Genomic DNA, 12,652 nt, shown 5'->3' on the forward strand with positions numbered 1-12,652 from the left:
CTTTTAGAGGCTACTCCCTATAAGTACATGCAAACACTGAATTCTTGTATACCCCCATTTTACTACGCACCTTACCTTGTGAGGTACACTGCTTACTTAGAGCTGACTTATTTAATGTTTAAAAGTATTTATTTTCTGTAAAAATAATATTATTTGATAGGTTCCCCTACAAGGCCTAAAGCTATGTTTTCTTTCCAGCCTAGTGGATGGCGGAACATGTGCTGCAGACCTTATGTAACATTTACATTTCCTATGCCATTGGTGTGTTTTTCTGTACCCTATACTTCAGCATTACTGGAAAGTTAAATATTCCATTGAGGATTATCCAATGTTACCATGTTTTAGAGGTCGGGGGGACAGCAGTGCCAGAGTGTGCAGAGTTCAACAAGCCAGCAATACCATCAGCAAAAGATGGGGGTGATCAGGCAAAAAGAGAGATTTACTGTCACTGACCAGATGATACCTGCATCAATTTTGCTTATGTCTTGGGTTCTTCTTTCTACTCATATGGAGCTTAGGGGCTACCTGTGCCTATAGGCAAGCTTCTGTTAAGACCTTCTGTCTTACTGTGTGTCGTGTTTTGTGGAGACTGCCTGTAGGCCTTCAGTGTAGGCAATATTAAGTCTTATGGGTAGTTATGTTTGGGGTACATTTGCGATATTCAGTAGGTTCTCTTGATTGGAGGCGAGCTCCCAGATTGCCTCAAATCATTTTATTTATTATTAGATTTATGTTCATATCACATGTAGGAAACCTTCAAAACAATATCATGTTGGCCTGAAACATCAACTCACCTGCTCCAGTCTTCACAAACAGGATTAGATAGTTAGTGTATACCCAGTTCAGGAAGGTGTCCTGACCATGCAGTCCAGAACGTGGCAATGAAAAGCTCCTCACTGGTTCTGTGATGAACCCTTGTTGTACTCTTCTGGCAGGTTTACAGCTGGAACTCAAAGATTTGCATATGATGAACATACCATGTCAGTCTTTTGCTTTCCTTTAATCCTTGCAGTTGCGGGGACAGCCTTGCAATATCAAATTTCAGATTGTATGCGTTCCCTATGTACCAGGGCACTAAGGGCCTAATTCACAAAGATAAATTTATACTTTTGTGTAACCTTACGATTTTTAGCAATTCACAAAGTAATTTTAGGAGTGGTATCTTTAAGACTGCGTAGTCTCAGCATATAAAAAGATTGGCAGTCTTAAAGACACAACTCGTAAAATTGCTCTGAGAATTTCAGATTTAAGCTAACCTTTCTGAACAGGGTACTGAATGTGCCCTGGAGAGTTGACCTTCCGAACCTCCTTAGGATGAGAATCACGGAAACAGTTCTGAAGCCCACCTTCCGGCCGCTCCGAATTAGTCATCACATCAGTGTATTATCCAAGTGGACAGATGGGGGGGAAGGGAATTAGGGAGGGTACTGATATCAAGCGGTGAGATTTTGACACTGGTATACCTAAAACGTAAGAGTCAGAATTGCCTTATGGAATCCTTTAACCGAACCAACAGACGTTGCAGATTTATCAATTCTTTAATTCGGATCTTTTTTTTTTTTGTTTTTTTTTTTTTTTTTTTGCAAAAGAGGTTTCCAGAATATGAAAGAGCCTCGGATTATTACATTATAACTCTTGGCTTCAGAGTATTTAAGGTGCTTTTAAATTCTCAAGTGTCAAGCAATTCTTCTATCCACAAAACATCATCGAACATATACTCCAAACTATGCATGCTGGCAAGGTAAATAGCATTTATTCCCTGATCGGGTTTCTAACATTTTTTTTTGTTTTTTTCGACGAATTATGTCTATGACCTTCACTTATACTTCAATTGTTTTCTTTCCCACCTCTTAGAGTTCTTTTCATAATATTCGACCTTCAACTAATCTTTAAAACAACAAAAGAGGTAAACATTCCTTGTCTTCGTAATCGCTGGTTACTTACTGGCTCACCACCGATTTGCCAATTCACTTGAGAAATTCCGGGGCTGCTGGTGTGGTCTCCTTTTATACACAACATGGCCACTGAGATGTTGGAACTCTTGGGCAGACTATCTGGTTTATTCAGCCCAGCCTCGCCACTGTCAGTGACTAGTTGGTAGGCTTGTGAATTTTGCTGCATAGCCTTCTTGTGCACAACGGACTAAGTGGTTGTTTTTACATATAGGACCAAGGTGTTATGAACCTTTCTGTGTGGCCAAAGTGAGATGGGTTTCAACTTTCGTAGTAGGAACACATTACAGTCTGTTTAGAACACTCCTGGCCAACCAGTGAGCTTGTTCTTTAAGATAAATTGCTCAAAAGTATAAAAGTAGTGGGTGCTTTATAGGCCCACAACTACATTTCCTCCTAAGCATTGGGCTTTGCCTTGTTCATATTTTCCTTCTGAAATACAGATCTAGAGAAAAGTCTTTGGCTTTGTTGGACTCCTTTTCGAATCCATTTTGCTTTTTAACCTTTTGTGGAGATGTATGTTTGTGGACCTTTCTCATCTGTAGTTGTTTCCTCGTGTGTTCTTTCAGGGACCATGCTGGCTGTTTTTTTTTTAGAAACAAAATCCTTGTATGGGGTAAAATGGATAAAAAGATGTGTATTTGTCATTCATACACTTTCACAACAAAAGAGTGCCTGTTTGTCAATGGATGCCATCCAGAAAGTTTCAGGACAGGTCACCCTCGGGGTTCTGAACTAGTGTTCCAGTTTATCTCAGAGAATAGTTACATCTAGTTGCAACCCAGCTTGGCAAAAGGGATGGGGAGTTTTGCACCAACCTCAGACCTTGCTTTCACTAGCTTGGATTCTTCCATCGGTCTTTTATAGAATCTGTTTCATCTCCTCCACCATGATCTTTCCCTGTTGCCATTGAGATCTTATAAAATAAAACCACGTTCCTGATGATTCTAGTGACTTCTGAGTGATCCAGCAGGATATTGGATGTTAGACCTCTCGGAAGCAGCAAAATAATCCCCCTTCTACTTTCAAGAAGCAAGGGGGAGGGGAAAGAGAATCCTCTTTCTCCCCTAGGTGTCCTTTGTGCTCCGTTCTTGCACTGAGTCCCTGTGGCTAACTAATTCTTGAGGTATTATTATACAGCTACTTTTAGGTTTTTCATGATAATTTTGAAACCTTCCACGTGGCCATAAAGGAATCCAGTAGACATCAGTAAGAGATCAACTGGCTGTGGCCCTTTTGTCAGCTTTTAGGAAGATGCAACTGCTTTCTTGAACCCTATTCTGCCCTTTGTTCTTTCCTTCCTACCTGAATCTGAGTATCCAAGTGGACTTCAGAAGTTCTCGTCTGAAAAAATTGATACCCATATGACCTCAGGCAATCACCATTTCTCTTGGATTTTCATTTGTTTGAGCTGCTCCGTTTGTATCCTGTGTTTACAAATTCCATCCTTGAAAATGTATATTTCATTATATCTCGTCTTTCTTATAAACCTTTTGAATGCCCATTTAAAAAGATGTCATCAAAGTGTGCTTTATGATTATTCTATCAGACAAAGGCAACAAGCTGTTTGCAGTTTTGATCTAAATTTGAGAATATTGCTTCAGATTTTCAACCTGAACTTAGATGCTGAAAGAATAGTCTGCTTTCTAAATGTCAGGATTCTACCCAACTTCCACCTTGTCAACGGAGACTATGGGATGGATACACAGGTTGCCATTTATACCGGTCCTCATCTAGTAATCTGGGTTTCCAGTGTCCTTATAATTTACTGCGCTTTTATCCATACTGTGAAGTATTGCTCCATACTGTGCCTTTTTTCGCCCAAATGTTCAATATGGCATAAATGCAAAGTTGGTTGTGTTATGCAAAGCTTGTGGACAGCGCCCGTGTTTTTTTTTTTTTTTTTGTAAACCCTATACTTTGGGCATCCACTTCATATCGCACGCTCAGGTGTCACTTGCCTTGCTTAGGAGGTTTCTGTTTAGAGCTTAAGGCTCAACTGTAAGCCCCCCTTTTCCCATTGTTCTTTTTGGAAAGTCTTCCAAAATGTCTGTGTAACAAAAATATAGGGCTTGTCAAAGAGCCAAAAGAGCCTGATATATTCCAGATGATAATGCCAGTTATTGGCAATGCAAGTGAGATCCATCTAGATAAATGGAGAAATCCATATGGCATTTAACTATATCCTACATAGATGTTGTTTGAATCTGGCAAGGATCTAGTCCATTTTGACCTACACGGGACAGCCCTGGCCTATGAGAATAGGTACACAGAGGTTGTTACATATGCAACTGCTTCATAGAGAACAAAGAACTGGTCTGGTGTAGTCAGTAGGTGCCTTGTGAACAGAAGCTAGACCATGCATTCCACCTGAATTTGAACATTTTTATTTTTTACAGTTTGATGGGCAAAGGCTTGCCTGTTGCCTTTGGTAAGGAAGGTCCTTTCCAGTAGTCTGGATGAAGGAGTGCTTTTGGGCTAGAAAAGTAACTTCCATGATAATCCTGTTGCCTCACACCTGCAGTAGATAGCACTGACACCGGACCGACCTAATTACATTTAGGTATCTCTGCTTAACTGGGGTGAGAAACCTCAATTTTCACCTGTCTTTAAACCAACACTTTTCCAAAGAACCTGTAGACCAAGCTCATGTTGACTTATCCTAGGATGTGCCACTCTTGAGTGGGAGCTGCCGCCATTATTGTATACTACCCAGAATAATATGTTGTGAGCATTCTTCAGTCCGGGGCAGTGGTTCGTAAGTCACACAAGAGCTCCTGGATAAATTCCCTTTCCCCAAGCACCCCTCTCACTTTAAGTCCGAATGTGCTCCCTCTTCCTTTTGAACCACATGACTTCTTTTTCAGCAGAAGGTTTTAAGAATAATCACTGCCTCGTGAAAATCCAACATTTTCAGCACAAAGTTTGTGTATGTGAATGTCCTAATCACTGTGGACTGTCTTAGAATTATGTATTAATAAAGCAAAGCTCTAACAACCATGCACTCCTCTGAGCTATACAAGTACACCTGCACCCTGAAACAAGACTGGAGACTCACTCTGACCCTGAAGGAGAACACCAAACCCTTCCCATATAGGTTTCCCACAACAGACATGCACTCTTACAACCATGCACTGAATCTCTGGCTTGTGGGTAATGGGACCAGGAGAGCACACTGCCTCAAAAGCACACCAGTGATAGCAACAGATTATACAAATGCAATACAAATGTTTATGATATTTGAGGCAATGTCAAAGAGAGTGACTAAAAGATTGTATTGAGAATGCTTCCTTCCACAGAAATGTTTTCTAGTTAACTATACAACTAGCTGCCTTAGAGTGTCCTTGAGTGCCCTGATACTGGACATGTAGATACACGAAAATCAAAAGCAAAAAGGACGAGCAAAGCCTGGATGTAGCAAGATCTGCATTCCACCCCATTACCCTTTGGCATGCAAAGAAAAATCTCTTCCAAGAAAAATCCTGATTTATTAGAGAAATTAGATGTGCATCACTTCTAGTTGGTTATGTTAATATTCATCATTTCCATTTCAGGGACCAGGCTTTATAAAATGCAAATATTGGTCTTTTCCGTTTCAATTTGGACAGAACGTGTTGTAAATGTTGCAGACTTGCCAACTTTTAAAAAAAAATCACTGTGGAAGAGGGGTGGATTTTCATGTCAATAACTGCCTGAGTCACAGTTCTGCCCCCTCCCCACGCCAACAGTCAACACCCCCAAAAAAAGGTTTGCTGAAGCTGCTATTTATTTCCTTGTGTGTTTTTACACCCCTTAATGGACATGGGTTGTCTAGAACCTCAAAAAACGAGCTGGAATCCTCTTGTGTGCAGGGGTGTCCAGCTCACCTTCACCATTTCATAGCACCTCTTCACCAGGTGACCATAGAAAGGAAGCCGATATGTGACACTCGGTGGCATACTGTGAGTTGGCAGATCTGATGTTGTCATGGTGTTATTTATATTTGTTTGAAACTGTACTACAATGTTAATAAGGTGCTCAGTTTATGTATTCATTGTAACTTCTAAGCACCAGCCGAAGAATGTGCTTGTGGGGGGGGGGGGGGTCGATTTATGTCACAGTACTTTAGTTAGTATAGTTGGTGTGATTGATGATCTAAAGGGCCGCCTCCGGGCAGACTCCGTTGTCCTGATTACAGTAAACCTTCTAATTGCATTAAAGCGAGCTTGTGTTACAGATTGGAGGATGTGTGTGATCGAGTTCCACAGCTAACTGAATGGCGCTGTAGTGAGATGTCCACGCTTGCGCGCTTGGCTGATGTGTTGGCGTTGTTGATGGTTTATGAACATTTTTGGGTAAATATACACCTTTTAGAAGCAGCAGTATCCGCCATGTGTTCTGTTTACGGTTAAAATTATGACCTTCACTCAAAGCAACTTCTTTTCAGACTGAAGGCTTATGTCCGGGATCTGTCTGCTGTAACCGTGTTCATGAAGGTCGAGAAAAGAAAGCATGATTCAGTCAGGTAACAGACATCTGCTTTATTTATGTGAACGTCTTGAAGGCGTAAATCATGTTTTCCGTCAGTTACTGTCTGCCATGTTATGCTTGTCTGCTGTAAATCTCCTTAGTAGTGCTGGCAGCGCGTATTAAAAATAAAACATGCTCGGAGACACCCACACCTTTCTATCCTTCAGTCTCCTGAAATATTTCTAAATTTAGCGCCATTACAGGATGAAATCATTTCTTCCTTACACCTTTAATTAATCTCTGCACACTTCCAAGAGAGCTTAGTATTCACCACTTGAGTAAGTAGGTGTTTACGATGGCATACGTTTGCCCTCTTTGAAGGCTGACTGCGTTAATGTATACTGAACAGTCCTCCATTGTACCCATCGACGAGCCACAGGCAGACTTACTGTTAGCACAAGGTCAAATAGAATGCCTCCAATTCCAGCAAGTCATACTTTGAACCGTATGGACTGTTTTACGATATTAATTCGTCTCAAAGTTAACTGGAAATTAACACTGCTGCGACAGTTAAATCTAAAAGTTGATGTTAAGTTGACAGTATTTTGCCAGGAATTAAATATTATGAAATTTACATACTCTCCTATGCGATAGAATAATAAGTTGTCTATTCTTCAATGGACTCCGGTGATAAACTCTGGAGTTGCTAGGGTGTCTGTTGTTGATGATGCCTTAACTGAGTGTAGTCATCAAAGTAGTGAATTTCCATCTTCCAGCTAACTCTGTGCTTATATGGCTGTGCATTCTATTGTGTTTCTCTGCACAAGTTCCTGCTGCTTTTGCTCGCGGTAGTTAAACTGTGGCACAAAAACTGTCTGCATAGTTCCAGCTTTTAAATATCTGTCCCGAGCTGAGGCATCATGTTTGTCTTCTCCTTTAATCCATTCGAAATTGACTGTGACCCTATTTGCCTGCCTTCTTTAAAAAAAAAAAAAAAAAAAAAAAATATGTAAATGTTATGATGTGCCACTCCATACAGTCATGAAGAACTTAATAAGTACATTTTTGTTTAAAGAATTATATTTTAAGATTTGAACCAGGTTTACATAATCCAAGAAATGCTAACTAGTAGAGATCGAAGGACCTACCATTCCATTTAATTTTAAGTCTAGGTAATAGACGGCATCCACCAGGCTTCTACTTCAGGATTTTTCGAGTGTCTGGAGACAAGGTTAAAAGACCTTTCTGAAAATGATCCCTTCGGTTTACTTATGGAGTTACTACTGCAAGACAGGCTAATGGCACATGAATTTGTGCATTGTATTGTCAGACTACTTTTTCAGCCACCTTTTCAGTCTTTATTTACTGTCCTGTTAACCCTTTAGCTGCTGCCCCCCCCCCCCCCAAATGCTGAGCCCTTTTTTGGCTATTTAAGCTAGTTTTGCTTAAGACCCTATACCTTTTGGTCCGCAAAGCTATCCACGCCAATTTTGCATCCTTTTTTTCCAATACCCTAGGGATTCTAAAGGTACCCAGAGTTTGTGGGTTCTCTTGGAGGAGACTGAGAAATTAGCCAATATAGAGCTACATTTTTTTTTGGGGGGGGGAGTGGGTGCCGCAGAAGAAAACCTCTGTTGTTTTCCCTGCAAATGGGATCAACTAAGGGTTTGCGATGCTAAAATCACCATCTTCCCACCTTTCTGGAATAGGCGTTTGAATCAGAAAACCAAATTTTTCAACACAGTTTTAGCATTTTACTGGGACATACCCCATTTTACTATTTTTTATGCTTTCAGTCTCCTTCCAGTTAGTGACAGAAATGGGTGTGAAACCAATGGTGGATCCTGGACAGCTAAACATTTCTGAAAAGTAGACAAAGTCCTGAATTCAGCAAGGGAACATTTGTGCAGATCCTTCAAGGTTTTCCTATAGAACGTAACAGTTGAAAAAAAATATTGAAATCGAGTTGAAAAAGCAGCCATTTCTGTATACGTTTTCTTCTGTAACTTTTTTCAGCTATGGCAGATTTTTGAAAGCAATATACTGTTACATCTGCTGGACTCTTCTGGTTGCGGGGATATATAGAGCTTGTAGGTTAATCAAGAACCCAAGGTACACAGAGCCAATAAATGAGCTGCACCTTGCAATGGGTTTTCATTGTATACTGGGTATACAACAATTCATTTGGTAAAATATAGAGTGAAAAATAGGTATCAAGGAAACCTTTGTATTTCCGAAATGGACACAAGATACAGAGTTTAGAAGCAGTGGTTATTTTCACATCTCTGAATTCGGGGGTACCCATACTAGCATGTGAATACAGGGCATTTCTCAAAATGACTTATTTCTTACACACTGTCTTATATTTGGAAGGCACAAATGTGGAGAAAGACAACTGGCAATAACACTTGTTCTTCTATTCTGTGTTCCCTCAAGTCTCCTGATAAAAAATGTTACCTTGCTTGTGTGGGAAGTCCTAGTGCCCGTGACAGGAAACTCATCAAAACACTACTTGGACACATCATATTTTCCCAATGGAAACTGAATCTTTTTTTTGCAGAGTGCCTAGCTGTGGGTTTTGGGCTCTAGCTTAACCAGCACATAGGGAAATCTAGCAAAGTTATACATATTTAAAACTAGACACCTAAGGGAATCCTGAATGGGGTGACTTGTGAGGCTCTCACCAGGTTCTGTTACCCAGAATCTTTTACAAACCTCAAAATGTGTCTAAAAACAAATTTTCCTCACATTTCAGCAATGCAAAGTTCTGGAATCTGAGGGGTGCCACAAACTTACTTCCACCCAGCATTCCCCCAAGTCTCCCAATAAAATTGGTAGCTCACTTGTGTGGGTAAGCCTAGTGCCCCCGACAGGAAACGCTCCAAACCACTATGTGGACACTTCACATTTTTCCAATGAAAACTGGTGAGTTTTTTGCAAATTGCCGAGCTGTGGATTATGGGCTCCAGCTCAGACTGCACATAGGGAAACCTAGCTAACCTAGACATTTTTTAAAACTAGACACCTAAGGGAATCCAGAATGGGGTAACTTGTGGTGCTCACACCAGGTTCTGTTACCCAGAATCCTTTGGTTTTTTTAGCCATGTTTTTGAGTTTACAAACACTTTTTCCGCATATTTCAGTGATGGAAAGGTCTGGAATACTACGGGAGCCACAAACTTCCTTCCACCCAGCGTTCCCCCATGTCCCCTGATAAAAAAAATGGTACCTCACTTGTGTGGGTTGGCCTAGTGTCCATGACGGGAAATGCCCCAAAACACTACATGGACACATCACATTTTTCCAATGAAAACGGATGCGTTTTTTGCAAAGTGCCTAGCTGTGGATTTTGGGCTCTGGCTTAGCCGGCACATAGAGAAACCTGTACGTTTTTGAACCTTAACATCTATTGGAATCCAGAATAGGGTGACTTGTGGGGCTCTCGCTAGGTTCTGTCACCCAGAATCCTTTGCAAACTCAAAATGTGACTAAAAAATACTTTTTTTTGCACTTTTCGGTAATGGAAAGTTCTGGAATCTGAGGGGAGCCACAAACTTCCTGCTGCCCAGCATTCCCCCTTGTCCCCCGATAAACATGTTACCTCACTTGTGTGGGTAGGCCAAGTGCCCGCGACAGAGAAGGTCCCAAAACTTACTGTGGCGATAATGATAACTAAGGTGAGTGTACTAATTAGTCCTGGGGTTGGGAACCATTTAGGGAAACCTAACAAACCCAGATGTTTCTGAAACGTAGGCATCAAGAGGAGTCCAGGGAGGTATCGCTTTTGACGATTCCCCAAATGTTTTCCCCCAGAACGCCCTGCAAAGGGAAACCGTTGAATAAAGCTCTATTTTTCCTTGCATTTCTATGATGTAAACAGGAATATGCAGGGATCCTCAAACTGCTTGCCACCCAGCGTTTCCCAACTTGTTCCGATAAAAACACTACCTCACTGGTGTGCCTGGGCTTAGTGCCTGTTACAGAAATGGATCACACAACGGTCAGTGGTAGTCCTTACATGTGGGCTACTCAACAGTAGGGTCAACACCCAGGGGTGGTCCTTTTGTGATTAGGAACAGGCACACGCGGGGTCACGTTTTTATCAGGACAAGTGTGGAAACTCTGGGTGGTAGGAATTCTATGGATCCCTGCATCTTCCTGTAGTTTGCGTGACAGAAATGCAAAGAAAAATAGAGTTTTTATTAAAACTTTCACCTTTGCAGGGTATTCTGGGTAAGAAAATCCACACAAACCACACCTCCTTTGGACTCCCCTGGTTGTCTAGTTTTCAGAAATGTCTGGGTTTGGTAGTTTTCCCGCTTTACAAAACTGGGTTATTTTGTGATAGATAATTTTGATGTCTCCACAATGTGATTTTGGCCTTCCCTGTTGCGGCCCTGTGCGAAAATGGGGGTTAAGCATACCATGCGAGTCAGCAGGACTGCAAGGTGGGTTTCTGATCTAATCCCATTTTGAATGCAAGGCCCAAAAATATCTTCAACTCTGCCAGCAAAGTCAGAATCCACTGGTGTGCCGTAGAACGGGGCCCTAGATTTCCTCCATGCTCCCTCAGAAATTGTTCTGCATGCAAATTTGTCTGCTGCACAATTTGCTGAAAGAAGTCAACATCCAAAAAGAGATGGACAGAGTCGACTGGCAAAAGGTTAGCCGTATCGACTTTACATCTAGCGTCACCAGTAAAATGTGGAATTAGGGGCTGAACTAAATTGAGGGGCTACCAAGAGAGCACCTTCTGTGCTTGTCGCCGCACACACCTGCTCTCTTGGCTGGGCTAACCCGCTGTTGCACCTTTGCCCAGACTCTGATTGCGAAGGGATAGCACGACTGTCCTCATCATCTCCCTCAGAATCACTGGAAAACGTGTCGGGTGGGACTCCGACGACTGAAAAATCACTCCCAGATTCTGCTCCATTGTCCTCTTGCTCAGATGCTATTTCAGTATCTGCTGTTTCAGTCTCTGATCGTGCCTCAGAGCTGTCCACCATAACCCGAGTTACGGCTTCAGCAGTAGTCATCCAATGAAATGCCATCTCTGCTACTGGCTAAACTTGCCTTCTAATACACCAGCCTACGTAGAAGGCAGATATGGTGATAAAATTGCTAGTGGGTGTGTGTGCGTGATGTGTACAACAGTGAATATCAGTCAGCTTACCTTCGCTTCTGCCCTCAATCAGCAGGTTCTCAGAAGACACTGAAACCCCCACCCCAAAAAAAAGACACACTATTACTTCACCTTGCCACATACCCACTGGTGGCGCCCAGTGAAACATGCTTTTTTGCTGCTCCTCCTCCCATGACCTCCTACTTGGAGTCCCTCACTACCACCCAGCAAATTTTCCCTTCATCTCTCCATAGTCCCCTCGCACATACATTTAACTTGTTTAAAGTGCAGGTAAAGGCCCATTCACATGAGGGCTGACCCCCTGCCCCCCCAGAGTAAATCCCCGGTGTCTAGTGGTGTTTAGTGGTGTTTCCTTGCCATGGATCACAGCGTGGCTGTGATCCATGGCCAGGAAACCCTTTCAGGAAGGTCTCATTTGAAAAGGGAGAATCTCCCCTTTCAAACAATGTCTTATTGAAAGATGGGGAGGCATTTTTGGTCCCTACCAGAGTAGAAAGTGGCCTTACCTGCGTTGCGTCATCATGCCTCATGACGGGCTGATGTCACAGATGGACGGGGTGACACGGGAGCTCTTCTGTGTCTCCCACTGGGTTTTTAAATAAAACAAAATCCTCCAGTGCATTAAAGACCCTCCCTAGTGTCGACCAGTGGTCGTGGCCCGCACCAGGAAGGGCGTGAGTGTGTCATCCAACACACCAAAGGGGTTAAGAAACTATTCTCAAAGGGTGAACCATTGATCTTCTGCCCTACACTCAAGGAAAATGTTTCTGCTTTATTTGTTATCTTTATTCTACCAAGAGGGATTAGACAGTAAATGTTGGAATTCATGACCATGATACCAGGACTTTTTTTTTGCGTCCCTGAACTGTCTTAAAAAACGATTACTCAAGACTCCGTGTTCAGTAGTCTAAAACTGTATTGTGACCAAAGTCCTCATAGGACTCTGGAAGCTGGACCACAGTGCTGTGATTTTGTGGCTGCCCTCTTTTTGTGCAGGTTGACTCAAAAGTGCGTGATTCCACATGAGGTGCGCCATGATTTGATAATAGTGATCATGTATTAATAATTGTGTTTCTATAAAGCTCCTTTTGTCACATTGCAATTATTT

General features: G+C 42.0%; 1 protein-coding gene across 3 annotated transcripts in view; it reads left to right on the forward strand.

The window, feature by feature from the left end:
* The window catches only part of ZNHIT6 (zinc finger HIT-type containing 6), a 215,170-nt gene that overhangs the window by 147,727 nt on the left and 54,791 nt on the right, over window positions 1-12,652 (forward strand). For all 3 annotated transcript variants that reach the window (XM_069232266.1, XM_069232265.1, XM_069232267.1), the window contains one exon: window positions 6,379-6,456. In XM_069232266.1, the coding sequence (XP_069088367.1) occupies window positions 6,379-6,456 (78 nt within the window). The remainder of the gene's footprint in view (window positions 1-6,378; window positions 6,457-12,652) is intronic.

Source organism: Pleurodeles waltl, chromosome 4_2 (assembly GCF_031143425.1).
Source record: "Pleurodeles waltl isolate 20211129_DDA chromosome 4_2, aPleWal1.hap1.20221129, whole genome shotgun sequence".
Taxonomy (NCBI): Eukaryota; Metazoa; Chordata; class Amphibia; order Caudata; family Salamandridae; genus Pleurodeles; species Pleurodeles waltl.